This window comes from Colius striatus, chromosome Z, assembly GCF_028858725.1.
Source record: "Colius striatus isolate bColStr4 chromosome Z, bColStr4.1.hap1, whole genome shotgun sequence".
NCBI lineage: Eukaryota > Metazoa > Chordata > Aves > Coliiformes > Coliidae > Colius > Colius striatus.
This window is the reverse complement of record NC_084790.1, coordinates 53,696,253-53,722,249: the sequence shown is the minus strand read 5'-3', so window position 1 is coordinate 53,722,249 and position 25,997 is coordinate 53,696,253. Positions and strand designations below refer to the sequence as shown.

At 41.7% G+C, this 25,997-nt stretch overlaps 1 protein-coding gene across 2 annotated transcripts in view; it reads right to left on the bottom strand.

Moving 5' to 3' along the window:
• Window positions 1-61: 61 nt before the first annotated feature.
• Window positions 62-25,997, bottom strand: part of RCL1 (RNA terminal phosphate cyclase like 1) — a 31,201-nt gene continuing 5,265 nt past the window's right edge. For both annotated transcript variants that reach the window (XM_062018309.1, XM_062018310.1), the window contains 6 exons: window positions 21,608-21,682; window positions 20,315-20,439; window positions 15,623-15,748; window positions 12,972-13,128; window positions 6,759-6,862; window positions 62-1,398 (listed from right to left, as the gene is read on the bottom strand). In XM_062018309.1, the coding sequence (XP_061874293.1) occupies window positions 1,248-1,398; window positions 6,759-6,862; window positions 12,972-13,128; window positions 15,623-15,748; window positions 20,315-20,439; window positions 21,608-21,682 (738 nt within the window). In that variant the 3' untranslated portion in view covers window positions 62-1,247. The remainder of the gene's footprint in view (window positions 1,399-6,758; window positions 6,863-12,971; window positions 13,129-15,622; window positions 15,749-20,314; window positions 20,440-21,607; window positions 21,683-25,997) is intronic.

The following is a 25,997-nucleotide window of genomic DNA, read 5'->3' as shown; positions in this document are numbered from 1 at the left end:
ACCTTATATAGGAAAAAATACTTTTATTTTTCCAAAACATGTTTAGACAGATTGCAACAAGAACAAAGTACAGTACAAAAATGACTCACACAGCCTTCAATAGTCAATAAAATACACATCACATACGTAACTTTTTGTCAAAGTACTTTTGGGTCCAATATACATTTTTCATGTTACAGAGGTAATGCCCTACTTTACAGAGGCATCAAGTAAAGTTTGTAAGACCGTTATAACACAGTCACTAGTATTTCCTCTATACATATACCAGCTTCTGACAAGGTTTTATTTTACTCCAGACACACTGAATGTAGTCTGAAGTATAAATTTCTTTCCTTGTGCTAGGCCTTCAGCATTACCTTCAGCCAGTTTGCCTGGAATCTGCCAAATGTTTCTTTCCCGGTAGGAACTTTTTGCACCTGTCGATCCAAGCGGTGCCCATACACCGTTATCTCCACTTCAAGACATGATGGCGTAACTGAATACTTTTTCTGCTCTCAAATCCTACAGTTTTTTTTGCTGCTTCTCAAAACTAATTGTGAACTGCAGTGTCTGGCATACCAAACAAGCCCGAAAAGAATATATGCAGTAAGACAAAAACTGCAAAGGAAGTTTCTCCTCTCATGTCTGTCTTTGCAGAGAAGGCTAAAACAAGCCAGTATAGGCATAAGGAAGACTAAAAGACAGGTATTTTTTCTTCCTGTGAGAATGTAATTTATTAAACTTAAGCAGGAGCTAAGTACTCGATAAATTCTATACACATGCAATGTATAAACTAAAAATTATTACCTCTATTTCCATGCCAATATTGTCTCTGCAATTCCAGGAATCTGACAATTCTGTTGTGATCATTTGTTTTGCACTGCAAAGCTCATTTTGGTCAATCTTGTTTTCTCTCTCTGTCTAAACCTTTCAGAAAAAGCTAAGAGTGAAGTTTGTAGATACACAAAACTAGAGCATGCACTTGAGGGCACAGCAACTTGTCCCCCACACAGTGGAATACAGTGCAAAGAGTTCCAAGCCCGCTGAGACTCCAGCCAGCCATTCCATGCAACAGAGAATACTGCCATCGCATTCATAAGCAGCACAGGTCTGAATAGCCTGAAGTCAGCTTTACTGTTTGGATGCAGTGAACTTGGGTGCCTCTGCACTGGAATAATCACTGGTCTCCCTGTGACAGGGAAAGACAGGTTTCATTAGATCTTTGCAGCGGTTTCAGTCACCCTGTTCCATGAAGTATGCAGATGTTTTCATCTCATAGTCTTGCTAAGGTTGGAAAATCCAACACCAACGCACGTCATTAAGACTTTCTCCCCACCAACATGTTCTTCCTCAGGGGTCTTTGTTTCAATTTTAAACATAATCTGGAAGAAGCTTCTCAGGTGCCGTAGAAACTCAATTCTGAGGGAGAGAAATCAACATAGTTTAAGAAATAAACTGAAAGCCCATCAGCAGTATATACTAATGCCAATTTCAGCAATGAGCACACTCAATAGAACATGAAAACACTGCTTAGTACAGAGAAACCAGCCTACAGGCTCAAAACGCAGCTGTCAGTCATGTTGTGGAAGTGGCTAGTGACCCCTACTGAAACCACAGCACTCTGTGTGGCCAGTGAGAGAAGCGATGACTCTTGACAGAGACAGACAAATGGTGAGGGAAGAAGAAAGGAGAAATAAATGTTGCCAGGCAGAAGCACTACTTACTCATGATGCTGACTCTGCCATCAGGGCCACACAAACTCCATACCAATCTGTGGTACCCTCCCCCTACCCTTCACTGTTTAAAGCAGAAATAAGAGATAAATGGAGATTTAAAAAAAAAGATAAAACACAAAAATAAAAGATAAATAGGAAACAAAAGGTTGGTCTTCAGTGCATACTTTAAGAAGAGAGACATCAGATCTAAAGTATGTGTTTTATTTGTATTACTAACTTGCCCACTTCTTAGGAACAAAACCAAAAGCAGTCAAGAAAATGTTCCTACTGGCTTCTACAAAATGGGGAATAAGCAATTATACCAAAAGGCTACAAATACAAAATTGGCAATTGCTCCTGACAGAAGTCTGGTCTCTTCTAGTCACGGCCACAAGTTAAGTCTGCGGTCTTGAACTAAGGTTTAATCTGCAGTAATTGGTACGTGTTCTCCTTAGGTTAAGCTAAACCTTTAAAGAAAGGGAATGTGCACATCCAGCCCACATGTTTGTTTGGCTGGCAATCCGGAAAAAGCCTCTGCTCTGCATGCTGAGAGCACAATCCTAAGCTAATCACACTTACAGCAAATCAAAAGAAAAGACCAACAAAATGGGAAGCGGGAGACCAAGAAGACAGGAAGGTCCCCTAAGAAGTGGGCAAGTTAGTAATACAAATAAAATATCACAAGGCCTATGAAAGCCTCCTGTCTGCTCCTGTTCATAGAAATTGTGAATACGCATGAAGAAAGCTGCAGGGGCAATAACTGCCTTATGCAACTCAGTTGAGCAAGTTGCTGCTACTTCACTCAGGCACACTCATGAGGGGAGGAGGCAGGCAGCAGGAGCCACACAAAAACAGGCTGCTGCTAGCTACGCTGGCCTGTGCTTAGCAAGATCTGAGAGGTATCTGTGAGGCAGTTGTCATGGTTTAAGCCCAGACAGCCACTAAGCACCATGCAGCCACTTGCACACTCCACCCTTGTCCAGTAGGATGGTGAGGAGAACTAGGAGGGGAGAAAAGTAAAATCTGTAGGCTGAGTTAAGAACAGTTTAATAACTAAAACGAAATAAAATACAGTAATAACAATAATGACATAGAATAGTAACTGCAATGAACAGGAATATAACACAGAGAGAGAGGGAGAAATGAAACCCACAGAATACAAAAAACCCAAATCAAATGATACACAGTGCAACTGCTCACCACCCACTGATCTGATGCCTGAGCAGTGACCCACCCCTCCTGGCCAACTTTCCCAAGTTTATATACTGGGCATGATGTCCTCTGGTATGGAATGTCCCATGGTCTTGTTCAGGTCAGCTGTCCTGGCCGTGCCCCCTCCCAGCTTCTTGTGCACCCCTAGTCTACTCACTGGCAGGGTAGGGTGAGAAGAACAGGCCTCGATGCAGTGAAAGCACTGCTCAGCAGTAACAAAACCATTGGTGTGTTACCAAGATTCCACCCAGCATAAATTAAAAGTATAGCCTTGTACCAGTTACTAGGAAGAAAATTAGCAGGCAGTCAGAGGAACACCTCTGCAGTGGTAATGCACAAACATGGCTCCTCATGCCATGTACACCTTTATGCCTCACCTTCCCCGGGCTGATAACTGGCCTCTGCACACACACCAGCTCTCTCCTCTCTCAAACTGATCAACAGCTTGAAAGAGTTGAAAAGTGTCTTTTCTTCAATTTCTCCCCATCTGTAAAATTTCTGATTGCTGCTATAATAGGCAAATATGCATTTGCTGGCACAAACACCTCAGCAATTCTCACTGGCAACAAGCACTGTACCAGCCTCCTCCTTAGCTGTGTCCTTTCCCAGAGCTCTGGCAGCACGACAAGGATCCAGCCAAGCCCAAAACAGCAGGAGTGGTGTGCTGCACTGCAAGGAGAGCACAGAATAAACTGTACAAATGCCAGAGGCAGCATGTAGCTGTAAGCTCAGGGTAAAAACCAAAAAGCTGATCAGCAAACTCTGCAATATGCTGGTGGCATCAGTTCAGTCTGTACCTCTCTGCACATATGTGGATCACTGTGCTTGTCTAGCAAGAGGGCTTTGCCACAGCCCCCAGGTACATAGGAAAGGCTCACAGGAGGGTGAGTGAAGGGATGTCGAGGGAGACTTTAGGAGCAGCAAGAGGCCCACTCTGTCTTGCAACAGTAAAAGCATAAGTGTAAGTGCCTTGGAAACAGGAGAAGGGGATATGTGACAAAAGCACAGCAGAAAGTGAATTTGTATTAGCTTGAGGTTGATATAGGTCATGTGTGGGAAGGTTTGCAGCTCAAATGACAGTGAAGGTTGCACCACACAGTTAGGGACAGACTGGAGGACAGAGGGAGGGGCTGAGAAGTATAGTTTTATTTTGCTGAAAATTTACACTGAGCTCAAGCAAGAACAAAGCAGAGTTTAACACTTTTCCTTAGGCCCAAGAAGAGCATGAGCCATACTGAGGTTTTCCTCAGGGTCAGATGCTTTCAAATAGAAACCCATTGTAGTACCAAAGAAATAAAATGTCTGTTCATCTAAGTATTATCTTTCCTCAGAAGCCTTCTAAGCAACAGCAAAAGGTACACTACTTTACACATCTTGGGCCAACTCCCATATCAATGTGAGCAAAGACCTGTGAGCCACCAATGCCCTGGGATGGGCACAACTTGGCATAGCCTTGCAGTGCCAGTGGCCACAGCATTACCACATGGCACTGCCCCCTGAACTGCATTGCTGTCTGGCACTGCTCCCTGGCACTACACTGCTGCCTGGCACTGCATTGCTGTCCAGCATTGCTCCCCAGCATGGCACTGCTCCCCAGGATGGCACTGCTGCCTGGTGCTGCTCCTCATCTACCTCCATCAGGGTCAAGCCTGGCCAGTGGCTGCTAGGCACTGGACACAGGACGTGCCACGGCCCGGCCCCAAGCTCTGGGCACGGGGCAGCGGGAAGACAGGAGAAAGGAGGAGGGAGGAAGCAGAAGGAGGAAGGAAGGAAGGAGGAGGCCTGGCAAGGGCCAGAGACAGGTGAGGGGAGGAGGGGTCAGACGGGCAAGGGGGCTGGCGACTGGGCACTCCTGGCCCAGGGCAGGGCTCAGGGACCCACTAGGCTGAGGCATCATGTCAGTGGCTCTGCCTGGACCCATCTACCCCCTCTACTTGAAGCCACAAAACCCTCATGAAACCAAGGCCCAGGGTGCTCAAGCTTTCCAGTCACTCTCCTTCATGTACTCCTGGCTCATGCCAATTCACCTCCAGGCAGACTACTCTGACCTCCAAGGCCACTCTGTGACAGCAACACAGCCAGCATGTTGCATTTGCTTTTCAGCTCAGATTGACAGTTCTGTGAAATCTCATCTGCATATGAGAGGAGGTAACTAAGATGGCCACAGGCCAAGCAGTCTTTTTGGGACTGGTGTCCCTGCCGCCACTCAGGACAGCCATATCCATGGTGTTGCTGCCCACCCCCATGCCATCATCAGGGGCTAGGGGTGTCTCCTGTGAAAATACACAAATTTGGGAGACACTTCCTCATTCTGATAGACCTATTCCAATGCACCATATCCCCACACAGTGCTCTCATAAGCCAGCTCAACTGTCACATTCATGCTAAATTGTGCTAGACAGAGAAACTAATCTAGTGTAACATGACTTATAAATAGCCTTGGATTCTGCAGGGTGAAAGTGTTAAATGGAGAGATGTCACAGCCCCAGTAGAGAAAAGAAGGGACGATGAAGTGGAACATGACAGTACTGCAATTTACTTCAAAAGCTTGTGCTCTTACTGCTGGGGAGCCAAATTTCCCAGGCCTTTATGAACCGCCTTAGGGAAGGCACAGGGTTGCTGGAGACAGAGCTATATGATCCCTGAATAGATCCTCATAAACTGATTCTCACAGAACCACAGATTTTCCAGTCGCCTGTGACACCTGCTGTTTCAGGATGTCTGCTCCTGACCTTCATCCCTGCCACGCACTAATAGCTTGAAAGAAGTGACAACCAACCTATTTGAAATCAGCCTGCTTAGAAAATAAACTAGTGCACTTGCTTGACTTGCACAGCATTAAAAACAAACGAAAAGAAAGGACAAAGACTGGACAATGACAAGTGATTGGTTTGTTTCACATGCTTAACTGCACTTCAAAACACTGACATCTATTCTTTGTAAGCCTTTCACATGGATACTTACTCTACAGGGAATTACTTTACTCCTGTGCCAGGGAGGCTTCCCTGTCTTCCCTTCAAGAAGCTGTTTCCAAGATTTCAGGGGTTGAGAACAGCAGTTAGGCAATATCTACCTCTCATGTGATGGCACCACCATTCTTCAGTTATCACAGTACTGTACCTTTCACGTATACAGCACCGGTACCATGATAACCGAAAAAGGACAGTTCATAGTCTTATTATTTGATGCCACAGTCAGATAAACAACCCTCCCTCCATCTGCTTAACGAAAAACTACCCAGTCTCTAGGAACAGCTGTGATCTTGTCAATCACTTGCCAGTCTGATAGTCAATGAATTTTTTGATACTGGATGCCTTCCTCCTAACCTGTATGTTGCAACAGAAGAAACTCAAGTCTTTTCCTATGCTCTGAACCACTACCAGACACAGATAAAGCTTTAATAAAAACTGAGACTGAAGACCTAGATAGAAGTCTGTTGCCCTATGTAACCAAAGCTTAGGGGTTGCACAAAGGCCCATGAATTGAACTATTAACCTGTTTCCTAGGCCTTTCAATGCCACAGATGCTGAGAGATCACTAGGAAAACATGGTGGTGTATGCTAGACAACAAAAAGCAACCTGATATACACATATAGTCCAAAATTGAGAACCAACAATAAACCCCATCTCTGCAATGCTCAGAATCAGGAATAATATAAAAAATAAGGGAATCATATTCTAATGTGTAGAAATAAACACTAGGTAACTTACTTGACTTGTCTCATTTGAAGATGGGTACCAGTTACTCTATTTATAGCCACAGGCAAGGTCTTCCATATACAAAAAATAGCTGTGCAATTAAACTAGTGAATTGAAGAAGACTAGGCCATGAAAGTGAATAAAGCAACTTACGTGTATGGAGAGAGAGGTCCTAGCAGGACTTTGGAAACATCCCGTTGTCCAAGGGTCATGAGGAGCAGAGCAAGGCTCTGATTTGTTGAATCTACACACCCTCCCTGCAAACCAAAATGTTTTAATAATTAATCTTTGTACAAACCAGAAATTGGGATGTCAGGAGAGTAATGAAAGAGACAGATACACTCCAAAGGCTGAATTATCACCCCCAATTTTCAATGGCCAAAGAGATAAAAATCTAGATTTTTTTACCAATGACAAATTAATTGCACATAGCAGGCTGGGAAAGGAACAGAACTAAAACAAAGTCAAGTAACAACGTCACATGAAAGATCCTTCCTATCTCTCCCAATCTGTTATCTTCTAACACCACAAAATGCAGCACTGAAGGATTTCTTTGCAGTAAACTGAAAACAGGTTTTAATTACAGCTCATGTGCATTTGAAGATACCACAAATTGGAGCACTTCCTGATAACTATGAAGTTACATTCAGGTAAATATGTATTAGCAGGTGCAAAACAGCAAGTTAGAAGTTGTTTCACACACATACACCTAAGTTCTTGCTGCTGAGTTTTGTGGTTTTAACTTCTGTAAAACATTTTTCCCCCCATGTTTACAACAGGAAGATTTTTTTCACTACTGCTATGTGAAAGAACCTTGCATAGAATTATGTACTACATATACTCTTGTACATATTTGATTGTAGTAAGTCATACATGCACAGTGAACTGTTTTGTATGTGGAAGTTGTCATCTATGATACATGAGTAAACTAGAATTGGAAGGCTTGCTTTGTTTACAAAGTTTGAACGTAAATTACTTTCAGTCAAGACTGCTGCAGAAACAATTTACCACCAACTACTGCTATGCAAACACATAGAAAAGAATTATTATAAAAAAGAGGTGTAACATTATTTCAGACTGAAATCTGCGAACAGGTTCCAGCTGGATCAGGCCTAATACTAAGCCTCTGAATAGGCTCCCTGGAGAGCCTATTTTTCTCTCTCTCTGGAGAGAGAAAAACTAAAAAAATCATCCTTTTAAAATGAATATTCTCTAATGAGGTAAACTGACAGCTATCTCTGTGAGCAAGGAGTGACTTGTCATCATTTTGAGAGATAACACCACCCAAAAAGGCAAGGGAGGAGCAAAACAAACTTTGGACTGCATAGATTAAGAAAACACAATGATGTGACAGACTCAGTACAGTTTCTCAGTGAGAAGGCAGAAAGGAGGAGCTTTCTAAGGAGAGTTACTGAAGGTTTAATGTTCAAGATGGCCTTCAGTGTGACAAGTCTCAGCTCTGTTCTGTTCTGTTCTTCTAAAAAATAGCCTCTGCTCTTCATGCAACAAATGGAACACCACAAAGGACACATCATTACATTCACTGTCATGACCAAACTCTTTGTAATGTGCTCTTACAGGAGACCTAACTGTGTGAATCTGCCATACCAAAGGGAAGTTCAACCTAATGCCTTCAATCTAAAGCACTGTATGGGACTGATAAAAATGGTGCTTTATCTTATATTAAAGGGGTGCCTGCAAAATTCACTGGTGCAACCTAGAGCCACAGCTGTCACAAGCTACATCTGCTAATCTCAAAAACATAAAAGAAGTAGATGAGAGTTTGCTAAGGAGTATTCTGTCACAGGACTTTCTGTATTTGCAGTTTGGTTAATAATTCAAAATGCTCTTTATCAGTTGGATGAAAACCTTACATTTTCTGAGCTTGTTTTTGTTTTTCCAAAGCTGAAAGCATTATAAAAAAATCTATTTTTATGACCAAATTTATACAACAGCTTCCATCATCATGGAAACAATCACATTTTAAACATTATAGCAAAACATGACGCATCCATCACATCCTAGTCGCTTACATAAGCTTTCCTGCTGCAGTGAGTCAGTCCTCCTCACTATTGTTGTGCATTAGCAATGCGCTGTTGTGCCCATTCCCATATAGGCAGTTGCCAGACAGGGAAATTAAGTGATTTTCTTGTAATCTAACGATGATAGAACAGTAACTTGTGTGCCAAATGAAGTACATGTTGCTCCCAAGGAGGACATCTTCTTTCTCTGAAGCTACCTGCCATATACTCACAAGTCCAAACTCGAAAACAACCCTCACAAAAGAAATGAGATGAGCAAAGTCAGAATAAAGGTACTGACATTTGTTCCAAAATATCTGGCACTTGTTACCAAAGTAGGATGTAGCTTCTAGTTCATGTTAATTCAGCTTATGGCAGCTTCTCCATTATTGTTTCCATTGACAACAGAGCCAGACCCAGCTGCATGTAATTAAAGACCCAGATGACTTAGAATCTCATCCATTTTGAAATGTTGTTATACAAACACCACAGCTGACATGCACATACAAATACCACAACTCTGGGTATTGGACAACAGTGTTTTGAAGCAGACTGTTCTAGGCTTGATCCTAGCTTTGGTTTAGCCTTGGTTATATTTTAGCACACGTATTTCCTACCTTACCTGTACAGTACGTATTTGCACGCCTCAGTACGTGAAGTGCAGAGGGGTTTGGTTTGCGTTTTTTTTTAAAGAAGAATATAGCAGAGGCTTGTCATATTGAAATAAAGTCATCTTGAAAATTAAGCCTTCAGTGAAATGCATCACTCTTTTTAGGTCTACTCTAGTTAAATAAAACAAACAGCTTTACCTCTCCTGCCCCTCCAAGCCCCTCTATCTCGACCTTTCATCATTAAAGAGCTCAGCCTTAAGAAGGCATTGCATCCTCCCCTACACTTCATGATCAGAAGGGATAAAAAAATCCAATCCTTTTCCACTTCTTCCAGGCTTTTCCATTCTGTCCATCACATGCTACATAGAGCTCCTATAACAAATGACTTTCAAACAGAAAAGGAAAATCATAGAATCATAGAATGGTAGGGTTGGAAGGGACCTCCAAAGATCATCTAGTCCAACCCTTTGCAGAAGCACGTTCACCTAGATCAGGTCGCATAGGAACATGTCCAGACAGATCTTGAAGACCTCCAAGGAAGGAGACTCCACAACCCCTCTGGGCAGCCTGTGCCAGGGCTCCCTCACCCTCATAGAGAAATAGTTTTTTCTTATATTTAAGTGGAACTTTTTGTGTTCCAGCTTCATCCCATTACCCCTTGTCCTGTTACTATCTACTATAGAAAAAAGGGATGTCCCAACCTCCTGACACCCACCCTTTAGATATTAGTAAATATTAATAAGATCTCCCCTCAGTCTTCTCTTTTCTAGACTAAACAGCCCCAGTTCCCACAGCCTTTCCTTGTATGGAAGATGTTCCAGTCCCCCGATCATCTTGGTAGCCCTGCACAGGACTCGGCCTTCTACAATTAAGCTGCATACATATTTGGTTTCTTTTTTGAGGATAAGACATTGCCAGTCTGCCACTCCATGCTCCCTCTTTCAGGCACACTGTAACTAGCACTGTGCCACTTATTATTAGTCAATTAACTCTGACATTTTCCCATCAACAAATGTACATTAAAAAAGCTCCACTGATCCAAAAAATCGTATGACCTTTTTAATTACCTTTTGAAGGCTTAATAAAAGGGATGGCTTAGCATTTAAATTCAAAGATTTCCTGGGTGGTAAAGGTCACATAATAGCAACCATTAAGTAAGCACTTTAAGAAATATCCCTGGGCCCCTTTAAACCATAATGACCTCCAGCAGATTTGTGGGCGACCTCAACAGCTAAAATCCTTCTATAGAGATTTATTCCCAGTGCTCCTAGGGTGTCTTTTTTGGTCAATCCTCTCTGGCTCCTGCAGCCCAGTATCTACAGGCAAAGACACAAATGGAGAATCCATCTCATAAAGAGGAGACCTAAGCACAGGAAAACAAATTCTCCCTTTAGCCCTGCATTAAGTGAGTAGTTAGGGTAAATAGAGTAGGACTAAAAGAGTGCCTGTTTACTGGAAACTATTCTTGCTGCAGGCACAGCTTTCCTAAATTTTTACCATTTCACTAGACATCTTATTCAGGCAAAGAAACTTCAATAAAAATAGTAACTTCAAACTAAACAAACATTGCACGCTTTGCAACATGTTTTTATATCTTCTTTGGCATCAACATTAGGTCAAACTGACCTAAGCTCAAAAAAAACTTCCAAAAAAATCAATGAGAAAGCTCATCTTTCCAAATTCCCTGGGTAGTCCTGTGAGCATGTCTGTCAGAAACATGCACTCTGAAAAACAGAGAACAAAACCAACGAAGTTGCCTATGACAGAGGGACTGAGCAGTCCACATATGCTAACAAATGTGAACTTTTTCTACTGTGAGCTGCTGCAGTGGAGGACCACCAGCACTCCATACACTGCTCAGCACTTGTCAGTCACTCCTGGACTGAAGCGGCTCCCACACAAAAGAACCTTCCAGAAGTTACAGTGGTATGATAGCAGGCCACAGCTCACTCAGAATCTGGTTTCAAAGGTACTGAAATCTCATGGCCTATCACTTTGTCATTCAGTGACTTGGCTGATCCTGCATCCTCCTCAGATGCTTTTTTTTTGGTGTTGTCTCAAGAGTTTAATTATCCTGGTGCTCTGCAGAATTTAACTTACCACATTCAAATGCCTGCAGTACACTAAAGCAGAAAATTGGCTGCTTTGGGCCTTTCCAGACTTTTTCCTTTTGGAAATTCTCTGATGATTGACTCTGAAGACAAAGTGTAACATACAGACTAATCCCTCACTAGTTTGAATCTGACAAGCACTGGACAGTTTTCAAGAGAGGGAAAAAAACCAAACCCTATTGCTGCTGATAGAAGCATGTGGAAATTCGATTCTTGATGCTTCCAATCATCTGACTACCTGAAGATGTTTTCCAGGAGGTTTACACAAAGCAACTGAATTTTAGGTTTGGAATTCTTTTCTTCTTCAAGGGCATAAGTCTGGGTGGAAAGAAGAAGCCAAAAGATTTCACAATTCACCCATCAAATAAAAATAGCTACCTGTCACTATGTAGCTGTAGAAACAGACAGCCGATTCAGTCACTAGTTGTGACTACATTCTCCATGCATGCTGGACTTTCAAATGTGAGGAGGGTCTGGACTGTACCCAGGAAGAATATTTGTTTGTGGTGTTCCTATGAGGTAAGAGTCCTGGGTGAGAAAGGGAAAGTCCTCTGGCAACATGGTGCATATACTGTATAAACGTAAGACAAAATATGAACAGAACGGTGGAACAAGTTGGCAATTCAGAGAGATGAAGAGTTTGCAGCAGGGAAAGGAAAAGCTATAACATGGACACAGATGAACAACCTACTACAGGTATAGATGCAATTTATTGGGCTAAGGGATATTTTAATAATGGATTACATTACCTAACACAGAATCTCATAAATAGCATTTTTAATACTTTTCAAAGTCCTGTCAGGTTGTTTTGGTTCAGAGCAACTGCTTTTTAACACACAGTGAGTACAATTTGTAGATGACTGCCTCCTAAAGGCCACGTGTTTTGTCAGTATTAACAGCTATCTTTATAATCTTTGTGGGGACACACAACAAAAGGAGGTAAGGTTCTTCATCAGATCAGAAACTCACTGTGATGCTAATGGACAAATCATTTGTAAGATTGAAAGCTGTTCATTCAGTAGAAGTCTCATCACAAATGAAAAACATTTTAACAAGAACAAGGATCATGCTGTGGAAGACTGTGGTGTACTTAAGATTCCTGTGAAAACACTGTCCCAGCTCTTTTCCAACAAACCACTCAGTCCGTTCCTCACACAAGCAAGAGATCTCAGCACTTTTGACTTCATCATCACCATCAGTGTCACCAGCATTGAAGCTAGCTGCTTTTCTTTTTCTTCCTCTTCCTTATATGTTCTCCCACTCATTATGCACCATTCCAACCACCAGTTCAAGACCATTGACTCTATTACCCCTTAAACCAATTCTTTAAAAAAAGCAACAGACCCTCTGAAGCCATCTGAATTCTGCTGCAGTCAGAAAGCCACAAAAGAAAAGTCTGCCACTATGCTCATAGTAACATCTCCTGGACATGGGCAGCAACGTGGCCTGCTGCGAACGGAACCATTCAAAACCACTTCTTACCTGGATGAAGACAACACTGGCAGCATCAGATCACTTCTCTGTATTTGAGCTTGTCTGAGGGTACCCCCAAACCACCTCTTCCTTTACTGATATGTCATCACCTTACAGTCATATACACAAAATATATTACTGGTGACTTACCCTGTAGACCTCCTCAAGCAACAGCTTAGCACAACTCTGGCCAAGTTCCTCTGGAAGCACAGCTTCTCCCTGGCCCTGAGGGTTTGAAGCTAGCTCAGCACTGAGGATAGTACCATTGATGGTTTCTGCAGTAAGGCACATGCCAAAACCTGGTGATCTGAAAGAAAGGGAAAAAGTGCCTTAGATTTAAAGAAAAATAAATCAGGTAATGAGCCAGGAACTACTCCCAGCCAACCTGGAAATCAAGACATAAACAGGTCCTCTCATAGGACAATACTGGGAGACTGGACTCGTTGACAAATTTCCTGTTCTATACATTAGATCCACCCTGGAAAAATCTTTAACAACATCTTTTAAAAGTTAAATGAAATACCACTTGCTCCAAATTCACAGTGCTGCCTATTCCTAGATAGGAAAAAAAGAAAAAAAAATAAAGCATTCAAACCTCAGAAATGCTCTCCTCTATTTTTTAAAAAAACAGCATATTTCACATTTAACTAATGTTTGATGAACATTTCAAAGGTATCTGAAGGCTTTTTCTCTGTGTCATTCAAAAAGAAAAGAAACTTCATTTAGGGATCAATCTTCTTCCCTGGAAGCTTCATCATTTAGCAAGATTAGACTGTAGCCACAGTGCTGAGCAGGAACATGAGGAAAAAAAAAAGTTTGACCCATATTACTTGTATTTACAACCACTTCTTTTACCTTTCAGTTCAATATCATCCAAACTGTTCAACTCTGTAGGAATCCTAACATATGACTTGCAGAAAAAAACAAAACCCACCTATTTTCCTTAGAGCTTAGAAACCTACAAAATGCTACAGTGAGAGTTAGGAGACACTATTGCTAAAAGAAAGTCATAGATGGGTGAGTACAGCTTGCTGAGAACATCAGAAAGTTGTATGGAAGGAGAAAAAAGTTACAAGATCCCCTTATTTATAAGCGCTCCAAGATCACCAGTGCCAAAATAAGGTTAGCTTTTACTCCACGTACAGGATTTCCCCACAGTTCTGGACTCCTGTTGACTCCACCAACCAAGCTTTTCAGTTACTCACATAAACCCCAAACTGTAAGAAATGTCACCAACAACCAAAATGGACAGAAAAAGAGCCCAAACATCAATAAACACAAACTCTACCAGTGTCACAAAAAACAACAGTTCCTCCAGAGGTGCTTCAGCAGAGTGGGAACAAAAAGACACCAACGGTTCCCACCCATGTTTAAACTGCCTGCACTCACTGAGCAACAAAGTAGGTAAGTTCCTTTTCTCCTTTCCTTTCCTTTCCTTTCTCTGAAAGAGAGTTCTAGACAGTAAAACAAGAACAGTGTCAGAGATGTTATTTTTTGGACAAGTGGCCTTTAATAACTATACCCTCTGGCACATTTTGTTAAACACTCAGTAGCACGAAGCGATCAGCCTAAACAAAAACTAAAATCATCCAGTGCCTCATGTGCAGACAGTATTAGGAGGCATCTAATGCACTAACTTTCTTGCTGCAAATGCCCAAAACAGAACTGGGAAATTTCTGTTGAGAGACTCGTTACAGGTGGCAGAAGACACTCAAATAATGTCTTTTTCGAAGCTTTTGGCAGTGTGGAAGGGATATAGTTCATGTCACAATGTTTATGTCAGGTGTAAGGCAGCTGTACCAGTGATATACTGAGTCTGAACGTGACAGTATGGCAGCATCAGAAAGCTAGAAGCACAAGAAAAGTGCAAAGGGATTCACTTCCTCTTCCCACACTATTTATCTCTGCATGGGCTACCCATGCATGTGCTAAAACACCAAGCTGCTGGGCCAATTACTTTGAGGGTTTTTTTTGCATTTTACAGATAGATAAAAATAAAAAATAGGACCCCAAAAAGATACAGCACCCAAAAACGTTTTTGCAATTCTGGTCACTGTTAACAGTCTGGAGCCACGAGACTTACTAACCCAGGATATTACATACAATGAAGGACTGGAAAAGAGGAAAAAAAGCACAAGGTAACAATCTTCAGAAGTGTAAACTTGTGAACCTAGAAAGTTTTCTTTAAGATAACACTTCAAAAAGCAAAAACAGTGAAGGAAAATGTGCATGCTTAATTGTCTGAATCACATTTATCACTCCTGTGGCATTTTGGGTTGGCAAACAAAATCTGTGGAAATATAGTAAATTAACATCTCAATTTTCCAGTCTTTGCTGGCCAAAGCACACTCCTTAAGCTATTTATACAATTGCAAAGCAGAAGACAATCCATACAGCTCAAAACACTTCCTAAAACAGTTTGGTCCCATCCTTAATACCATTGTTTCCATCAGAAGATGTACAGTTAAGTTTGAATGTGGGTTTTCACGACATACCATGAGAGCTTTGATCTTAATCTCACTTCAAAGCAACAGGTTTAAAACTGACGAAAGCTCAAGATGTCTTTGGTGGCAGTAATGATGTATTACACTCACTGTTTAAGAGAGCACACATCTTCTATCCCTGTACCACCTGCCAAAAAACTGAATCATTCTATATTTTCCCTGTAAGGGATACATAATTCAAGTCAGCAGATTAGAAGATCATGGTCTAAAACTCAATAAAATTACAGGTCAGAATACCCTAGCAGATGAACAAGTGCAGAATTACATTTCTGTTCCCTGTGAATACTGGATACTCACTTCCCAGAGCTGACCCCCTTCATATGATCCGTGTAGATGTAAATGTCTGGGAGGAATTTATTTAGGATGCTCCTTGCAGATTCCACCATCCTATTTGCCATCTGTGGTGACACTCTGACAGAGTATCTATAATTCCAAGCTAAGGAATTCACTGTGGTCACAAAAGAAATTTAAACCAGAGACTGACAAAAGCGGCAAAGACATCCCAGTATATTATTTTGGAAAATGTAGTTTTGTGCTATACGTCCATTTCGTGAGCAGTGGCCCATTTTTTTCTGTACACAGAAAAGAAGCACATGCACACAAGCCCTTTCTACAGCCTTTTCACTGATAACACCTTGAAGTGAGGTACACAGAACACGTGCAGAAGAAAAACTTACATTACTAGGAAAACATCCATCTTAAAAATGCCCTTCTAAAATTTTAAATTGCTGTTCTGTCATCCTGTACTTTCTTATGATGGAGGAAGTCCTGAGTGTTCTGCCCTCATGTACTATTAAAGATGGTGGTGAGTGACGTTTCTCTGAATTAGCAGCAAGAAAACCTGTCTGTGCATGTACTGTCAGGGACACATTGGGTAGATGAAATTACAGACAAATGTTTTAACAAATGAAAAAAAAAAAAATTAAAAGGCTGGGGGGAAAAAATTATCTTTGCCCTCTCCAGCTCTTCTGCAGCAGCTATGAGCCTATCCAGTTGACTGTTCTCTAGTCATATTCCTCAAGGTGACAGTTCTAGGTAAGAATTATGATCTTCCTGCGCACCATAACCCATCTCCTCACAGCATACAAGAGATGACTGACCCTGTGTCCTTTTAAGCAGTTGCTGCTTCAGTGATCTTCTCAAAAGATCTTCAAATGTACAAACTGCACCATGCTCCAAATTCTATCCCAGCTAGAACCCAGACTCACCTATCTGCACCTACATGCACAAAGCAACGCAGAGAAACACACTTTCAAACCTGGCAGAAAGGAATACCCTTTTCTACAAAAAGTTACATTGAATTCTTTTGTCAAATAGGGAAACTAAAAGCTTTAAGATCTTGTGGTGGCTTTGGCTGGGGTAAAGATAATTTTCTTCAGAGCAGCTACTATGGGGCTGGTGTTTTGGATTTGTGCTGCGAACAGTGTTGATAACCCAGGGATGCTTTCCTTATTGCCAATCAGTGTTTAAAATACAAGTCGTTTTTGTCGCTTAATCAACATGGGGCTCAAAGGGTTTGAGATAACAACAGGTTTTACTGGCATGTATCAGATTGAATATGCATCTGTTATTGCTGTTTAGCTATTAATGGCAGTCTTCTATGCCTGCCATGGGGCTTGCCTGCCTTACTGTACATTGGAGTCTAGTGCTCATCAGTGGCTCTTTTTTGCTTTCATCACTTGCTGTGCTGCTGCTTTGCTGATCATCTCAACTCTGCTCTTCTTTCTGTGCTGCACAGCCTGGAACTCCAGTGTAAACTCATGTCAATGGGATTGCCACTGGTGGATCAGCCCACGTGGGACCAAGTTGACCCATGGCTGGGGATAAGTCCACACCAGAGCAGGTACATGTTGAAATACCTGTGGCTGTGCTTACATCTGTGCTGCAGCAGGTAAACCTCTGAAGGGCCCAAGGATAAGCCCATGCTGGAGAAGATACACCTCAAAGCATCTGTGGCTGCAGGTAAGGGAAGTATTGGTGGCTATGCATTGTGTTGTGATGGGAGTACCTCAGAGCACGTGGCCAGAGATGAGCCCATGACAGAGGAGGTACACGTGTGGAGGGACTGCAGCCATGAGTAATGGAGCATTGGGTAAAACCATGCTGGAGCTGGTATATCTCTGATGGTGTTGAGGGATGTGGAGAAGGCCATGTGGAAGCAGCTATACCTCAAAGCAGCTGTGGCTGTGGATATGTCTGTGCATCAGCAGGTGTACCCCCAGATAGGCTGTGGCTCACAAATAAGGCTCCACTTGCAGCAGGTACAACCTATAGGACTGCAGTCTGCAGGTAGGTCCAAACCAGAGCAAGGGCAAAGTGAAAAGCTCATTGAAAGGTTAAACCCAAAGGTCTGGTTGAGAGGGAGCGTGGGTGGAGACTGTAATGGAAATACCTTCAAATTGTTGCAACCTGGGATTTGAGTTACATTATAGGAATTACTATAGCAGGAACCATCTGAACCAATGGAGGACAAGCCTTACAAAAAGGCACGCAAGCACAGCAGTGACCTGAGCTGAGCCGGCAGTGGTGCCCAGTAACTCCACACGACTCACCACCTTGCCTGTCCTGAGTGACCACCGTAATAGACAGAGTCCAAAGGCAACGACTAAATTATCTGTCGTTAGTATAGTTAATTAAAATCTGTTCATTAAAATCTGCGGACAATTTATGGACATTTTATAGGAGTCATCCCTAAACTGAGAGAAAAACATCTGTATATTATACCAAAGGATGGAAAGGGCAGCGGTGATTAAGGATGACATATCTGATAGTGTGGGACATGAGCAAGACATAAATGCTATGAAATAAGGGGTTATGAATGTGATGGGTTTGGCTGGGGTAGAGTTAATTTTCTTCACAGTAGCTACTATGGGGCTATGTTTTGTACTGAAAGCAGCGTTTTAGTTATTGCTAAGCAGTGCCTGCATCGAGTCTAGGCTTTTTCTGATTCTCATTTCACCCTGCCAGTGAGTAGGCTGGGTTTGCATAGGAATTTGGGAGAGAACATAGCTGGAAGAGCTGATCCCAATTGACTAAAGGGATATCCCAGACCACGTGGCATCATATTCAGCATATAAAGCTGGGGGAAGAAGAATGGGATGAGGACCACGTTTGTAGTGATGGTATTTGTCTTCACAAGTCATCGTTACATGTGATGGAGCCAAGGTGACCCGGAAATGGCTGAACACCTGCCTGCCCATGGAGGGTTGGGAACAAATTCCTCGTTTTGCTTGGCTTGTTTGCATGGCTTCTGTTTTATCTGTTAAACTGTCTTCATCTCAGCCCTTCAGTTTTCTCACTCTGCCATTCCAATTCTCTCCTTTGTCCCACAAGGGAGGGGAGTGACCAATCAACTGGGTGGTGCTCAGTTGCTACCTGTGGTTAAACCATAATGGACTTTAAGGGCAAATCCTGCAAATAATGATCAGAAAACTGGTCAATCTGCACAATTGCTGCACTTAGTATTCTAGATGAATATAAATGGCTGCTCCAACACAAGCTATGAGGAAGCAGATTTACTCAGTTGAATCTTGAAAGGACAAAAATACACATATAAAAGATCTAAGCACACATCCTTCCAGATGATATATTTTCTACTGACTTGAAGGACCACTTAGTATGTCAACTAAAATGAGACTGCCACTCACCAGGCTCAGTAAATGCAAACTTTTATCCCTGAGGAAAACCCTATAGGAAAGTGGAAGCTCAAAACCCTGTAGTTTATGTACATTGACCAAGTTCAGTGATAGTGGCCCACAGTCATAGTGGCTTAGATCAGTGCTGTGTATCTATGCTAATTTAGAAAGATGGCACTAAAGGCATCGTAATTGCTTCCTCCTTCCCACAGAAAGAGAGGATGGAAGTACTTACTACAGAGGTGGACAGGGGCACAAAGAAATTACTTTCTTCATGGAAATACCATGACAACTACCGCCAAAAGCACTACAAGCTGCTTCCTTTTCATCCTATAGCCTATGCACCCAGTAAAATTGTTCGCATTTGGCAGCATTGCACTCATTCAAATGCCATGGCTGGGAAAAGAGGTCAAAGCGTCCTGTTCTCACACACAATTATGATAGTGTGCCAAAAAGTAAGAGGAGGAACAGGCTGTGAGGCTGCACCTCTGGCAAGAAATCCATCCACCTTTCTGCTCTCCTTTTGAGTAATCAAAGCAAGATTATGCTTGGGACTTTCATAATCACAAATTAAACTAGAAGTTGGGCCATGTGTGAGAAAGAGCAGAAGGTAAAAAATCCAACTTTAGCATGCCTTGCCTGTAAGGGATTTCTGCCTTCTTCTTACTGTGACACCAGATTCATGACAAATACACAAGAGGAAAATCACAATAAATCACAAGAGGAAAACAACAACAAAAAACCCTAACCCCAAACATTAACTAGACATACAGTTCTGCTTCCAAAATAGAAGGCTTCACAACAATATTTTGTGCCTTTATGTGGAAGTAAAACCTCCTCCAGTTCTACACCAATGAAGGCAGTGCTGAAGGTGAAGAACTAAAAACCTTCATGACACAACAAAAAGCTAAGTTCATATGTGTGCAGTGAACTGAACTAAGATTTAAGCTCTAACATCCTGCTAGACTCATTAACAGCCAAGATGTCACTTATTCAGCACATTACAGAACTGCGTTTGTTACTACTGAATTTACACACAAGGTAAGATTTCTTTCAGTGCTGCTACATCATGCGATGGAAGGTAATTTTAACTTTTTCTTGCTATTGAAAGGGCTTTAAACAGTGCTGGTCAGTATTCAATTACTTGCCTACTGATGCTTTTTGAACAGCGATGTTCTGAACATAATAGTTTTGAGACAGTCCTGAAATCTAGCGGTGTTATCACTCTGTGTAATGTCAGCCCATGTTACCTGGATCCACGCTGAGCAACATGGGTGGATTTCAAGTTGGGACACTTATTTTTAAGGAAGATTTGTTTTTTAAAAAAGAGAAACAAATAAACAAACAAGGATACGCAGTTCCTCTGATGCGCTTGATTTTGCCAGGGTCTGTGAACTGAAGGGGCTTCAAGACCTTCCTGACTGGGCAAGCAAACAGTATCTCTCCCCCGCCTTTGGGAGGCATTCCTCTCCGGTTGATCTGGAAACAATAATGGAGAAAAAAATCCCACCAGGTAGTAAAGAGCATAAAGAATGTATGTACATGCTCAAATATAAAAGCTTTTCTTTCACAGATAATAAAACACTACCAGTAGGGGTATGTAAACACAGGTGAGAAAAAGGTGCCCTAATAGCAGAAATGGATTTTGCACCAAAGCTTTAAGAAAAAAACTGATTTCTTTTTCCTCTTGTCTCTCAAGTACAGTATGGCACGGCTTCTAAATGAAAAACAAAACATCACCAACCAAACTGAAAAACAACACCTTTACCAGGAAGGCTACCTTGGCTTAAGACTGGACTCATTTAATAACAAATCTTTACCTCACTACTGAGGAAAGTCCAGAAGTTTTTGGGGCTTAGTATGTATAGAGGGGACCAGATGAACACGTTCTCACAAACTGGCTTGGTCAGACCAACCCTGTTGCACGGCCTCAGCCAGCATCTACAACGGTGGGGAAGCAATATGGGCCTATGAGTGGGTCTGGCTCATGGGAGCATGGCCAGGCAGGGCTGTGGGGAGCTGGAGACTAGCTTTGCTGTGAGGCATGGCAGAGCAGGCAAAGACCAGTAGTGCAGCTAAGGCCTTACTATATTTTAAATGACTATCCTTAACTTTATAAGGCTGTAATTTCTTTCTCCAATCTAAAAAAAAAAAAAATTAAAAACAAATAACTCAATCTATATTCTGATTTATTGGATTAGTGAAGAATGTAGTCTTAAAAGCTTCTTTCCTGAAAAGCTCAATCACCCAAACACAGATGCAGCTCCTCTACTGCTGAGGCAGGCAAAAGATTCCACTATTACTTGCTTGCCCTACACACAGGGCAGGAGGAGCAAGTGGAAGGAAAAAGAGTAAGTGAACTAAAGAGGAATAAGAAAACAAAAAGGTTTCTGAGCTTGCAGAGATCTGAGAGATTACAAAAAGTCACTATTTTCTTCTTACCCCCTCTACCTACAGCCTTCGTATCTCTCTTCTACTATATCCTCAATCACTGTGTGGCTGGTGTGTCATGTAAAACACATTAAGAACAACAGGCAATTTTAGAAATGTCTGTAGGTACAACTAGGTATCTCCTAGAGACAGATATCAGTAGCAAGCACATGGGCCTGTGACATATGCTAGAAAAGAAAGGAACAAATTGTCTTACCTTGATTTCCAGACTTTCACCATCAATTCCAAACTTCTTCAGCAGGGGTAGAGCTGTTGCCTTAAGGACATCAACCTATATAACACAGAATTTTAAAAGTTGACTCTTTACTGGAAGCTATCTAAGTCAGTAATTTAAAAATCATTGCATTATAAGATGCCTAACCAAGTCAAGGCTTCTCAATACCAGGTATTCTATGGGCAGCACAGACAGCTTTGGTTACTCTTAGACTGACACAATATCTCCTTACTCCACAAAATTGCTAGAAAAAATTATGAGCAGATAGAATTTCCTTCTCTGGACTTTTTCCTCAGCTGGATTTTTACTTCTATTATGGTTCAGCTAAAATAGTTCACTCATTTCAATGAACACAGTTATTGAAAAAAAACATTCTCTGTCATTGCTAAAAAATTCCAACCACTAAACAAATGATGACTGTAAGAACCCTTGCATTTTGGAGCAGGCTCTTGATTTGGCACTAAGAATCTCATGCTCCTGTCAAGATCTTCTTTTCAACTGTTTCTGCGAAACAGAAGCTTCTAGATAACTTCTGTTGAAACGGTTTAGAAGAATCCAAAATGGATGACACACCATCCATGCACTCCCTTTGAGTCAGATGTTCACCACATCCAGGTCTGAAGCAGGATTTTCCTTGTCATTGCTTCTCCTAATTACTGACCTAAGACAACAGTGATTGCTGTCTTCTTTCCTCTGATGAAACTTCCGTACCATTGCCAAAAGCGACAAAAAAGCTTGGGAGACAAACAGCTTGGAAGAGACTGGACCAGGACAGCAGGATCAAAGTGGAATTTAACTCCGGCGAAGCAAATAGTAACGCAGTGGACAGCAGTTGAGGAGACCAAAAAACCAAAAACTCACTTGCCTTCCCATGCCTTCAGCTAAACCTGCAATTCTTGATTTTCATTCTCTCTGCTTTGCACAAAGTGCAAGCCACTAAGAGTAGCACATACCTCACCCACGAAGCTGTGAAAAAACCTCTCAGAACTACCCAACTAGCTATAAGTGTATGCTGTAGTTCTCACTCTTCAGATGGCCAAAATACTTACTTTCTCACAGACAGGCACTTAAGAGTTCTTTTTAATTGTTGTATCAGTATTTGAATGTGTTCATGAAAAAAAAACCCACAACCCTGTAAGCCAATAACCAATGTTTTATATTTTATGTTTTTTACAGCCAGACCCACTACCTTAATTTGGCCCCTCAGTAGTATTCATTAGCCACACAAATTTGTCTTTTAGAGCAAAACTCTGTACTAACACACATGTGCACGCAGACACACTGAAAACCACTGGCAGAAGTTACAATGAGCTGATCTTCACACTACAGTTATGCAATATTTCTCTTTTTGTTGTACTAGTAAAAAAAAGAAAAGCTTCACTGTGTAGGTTAGTATCTCCCTCTCTTTCCTCTATGTCCCCTTTAGCAATTGTTTGGACCAAAGCCTGTGTCTCTGGAGAAATCACATTACATCAGCATTGGGAAGTTGGATCAGTTTTGAGTCTGGTTTGTCCTTTTTGAAAATTTTCAGTTGTCGTCAAGAGTTTTCAGCCATCAGACAAATTCCAGGCATGACACATCAGGTACTAAACAGATGTATAATAAGAAGCAGTTTCTGTTCCAAATTTGTAGCCTAAATATAGAAGGTAATCAGCAGTATTTGAAGAACTGAAAAAAGCTGTTCTGCTTCTCAGGTAAGTAAGAGTTCACACAGCAGAGGCGAGAAGTATTTCACTGGAAATCACAAGACAGTAGCAGAACTGAGACTTAAACCCATATTTTCTAGTCTCTTGCCTATATTTAGCCATAAAACCATTCTTCAGCTCATGTTGAAGGGCAGTTATTCCACCACCAGAGCCCACATCATGAAGTTGTACCAAAGTAAACTCATCATACACCCAAGGGCAGATGACTTCACTGCAAATAAACACAATATGCTAAGTCCCATAGACATTGCTTGCTCACAAACTAGTGTAATTGTAGGTACAAATATAACTTGGACCAGCCAGCTTGAATAAAGATGGTAGGGATAAGTTAATGCAGCTGGCAAGCTACTGCCAACTATCAGAAACAGGTGCTGCAAGTTAATCAACTGGGCCCTGGGTGATCACATGGGCAGAAGCAGCATATAAGGAAGTAGCTACCAAAGAAGGGTGGCTTCGAGTTGTACTATGTTCCCCATGTATGTCTCTGGAGGTGCATTACCTAGCTTCTCTACATCTTTGAATGAATATAGCTTGCACTGGTACAACATGTAACCTATCACAGTTTAAAAAAACATGGAAGAAAGAAAAAGGAACTTTTAGTGGTCTGCAGCATCCCTCAGCTAGAGCAAAGCAGCCAAACAAGCCCCTCCAAAATGCAGACACTGATCTTACTATACATGGCTACCTAGGAAAGGGGCAAGTACTAGCTGGCCAGCATAGCTATTGCCACTGCACAGAGAGGCATTTATCCCTGTCATACATACAGTGCTGTTTCGGGAACTAAGACCTAGACTTGGGGTAGGACTATGGAGAAGGATCAAAACCACAAATAAAGACAGAAGAGTAGGTAGGAAAAAGCTTGTTTTCCCGGGATTAAAGACAGTTGATGAATTTTGATTAATGTTAAAAATTATTGCTCACATGGCAAAACATCATATGCTAGTCTTGTGCCAGGATGAAAGTAATTTCCATTGAAAATCCCCTGGCATTTGGCATTTCTTCAGAGAAACCTGAAGTCACCACAACTCTATACACCAGTCCCACATGGCCAGTCCTAGAGTTAGGCCTCATCAGTGGTTCCACAGGAAAACACAACCCACATGTAGGCTGACAGTGAACAGCTCAGGCTGGATTCCAAAGCCACACTTCTTCCCAGCAAGTGTGAGCAAAATAGTGTCCCTATCACTCATGCAGGATGAATCACATGCTGTTATCACCACCGTCCAACCTGGAGCAAGTGCATGCTGCCCTGTATTTCAGTGGCCACAGCACTTCTCAAATGGTGTCAGCTGTCAAACAGCTTGCCACTGCAGCCCACTGGAGGGCTATTAACATACAGAAACACATGCAAACATAAACACTCCATCTGTGCTCCAGGAACTCAGTCTGACCTCTCCTCACTGAAGCTGCAGTCTTTTCTTTCACAAGTTATCCTTTAGAAACATCTTTCCTCTTGCCCTGACCACTTGCATTCTCCCCACAGCAGGAGATTTGCTATGTTCCCTTTTGTCCACCTGAGAAGAGATTCTCTGGCAAAGAGCAACCTCAAACCCATAACACAGTTATGGTTTATGCAATCGCATCCAAAAGGTATTTTGAGGACCTGTAACTGTCTTAGGGAAGGCTCTGAAAAGCATCTAGGGTATTGGTGTATGCAGGACCGTATGGCTGAAAGCAGGGAATACAGAGGGAAGAGGGGCAGGACTACCTTTTCTTTTCAAGCACAAAGGGAGTGCTATAGGATCGTAGGTGTGTGTCTGTGTGTACATATGTCTTTTTACGCACGCACAAGCGACTTTGCACATTTATCTGCAGATGACAGATGTTGAATGCACTCATACAGGGACACATCCTGTGGAGTTTTATCTAGCTCCAAAATAAAGACACATGTTTGCAAAACACAACATCCCTTTTACAAATAAAAATAAAAATTCTCCAAAGCAGATGAGCAGGTGCTTTGACTATCGTACCTACTAAGTCGAGATGGAATGGTTCTTACACAAAGAGTAGCAGGAGGGGAAAACTCCTTGCTCATTTTAAACTGCTCAAAACACATTTATACTGGTTCACCATTCCCCCTTCTCACTGAAAAGCTAGGAAGTGTACAGAAGGACAGATACATTCAAGCATCCCTTTTTGGGCAATCATAGGCAATAAATGTTCGTCCAGTTTTTCAAAGTTTTGCTCCTACTGAAAAATAAAAGCCCAAATCAATTTAAAACTAAGTTGCCATTTACTTAAGCACTTAGAGCAGCACTTAAAACTTGTACTTTTTATTTTAGCAACCTGCAGAGCTCCATGCTATACAAAGAATATTGTAAAACTGCCTGCAGTAGCTTATTGCCATTCACCAGGTTTAATGTTTTCTCAGGCAAGTTAAACCAAAAAAAAAACCAAGTTTAAACCAATATTACAAACTGCTATTCAGTTATCACCACTTAAAAAGTTACTAGACATGAGCTGAGTCACAGTAAATACAGTTCTGTTTCCACAAAACAGCAAACTTCACATACAATTCTTTAGCATGCACAGCTGCATTTTATTTACATCTACTGTCAGGTACTGTGGATCAGCTGATGTATATCAACACCCATACATGTCTGAGCTTTACTTAATGCAAGCTTCCTTCAAGTACAAACTAACTGGCTCAAATTCTTGCACCTATT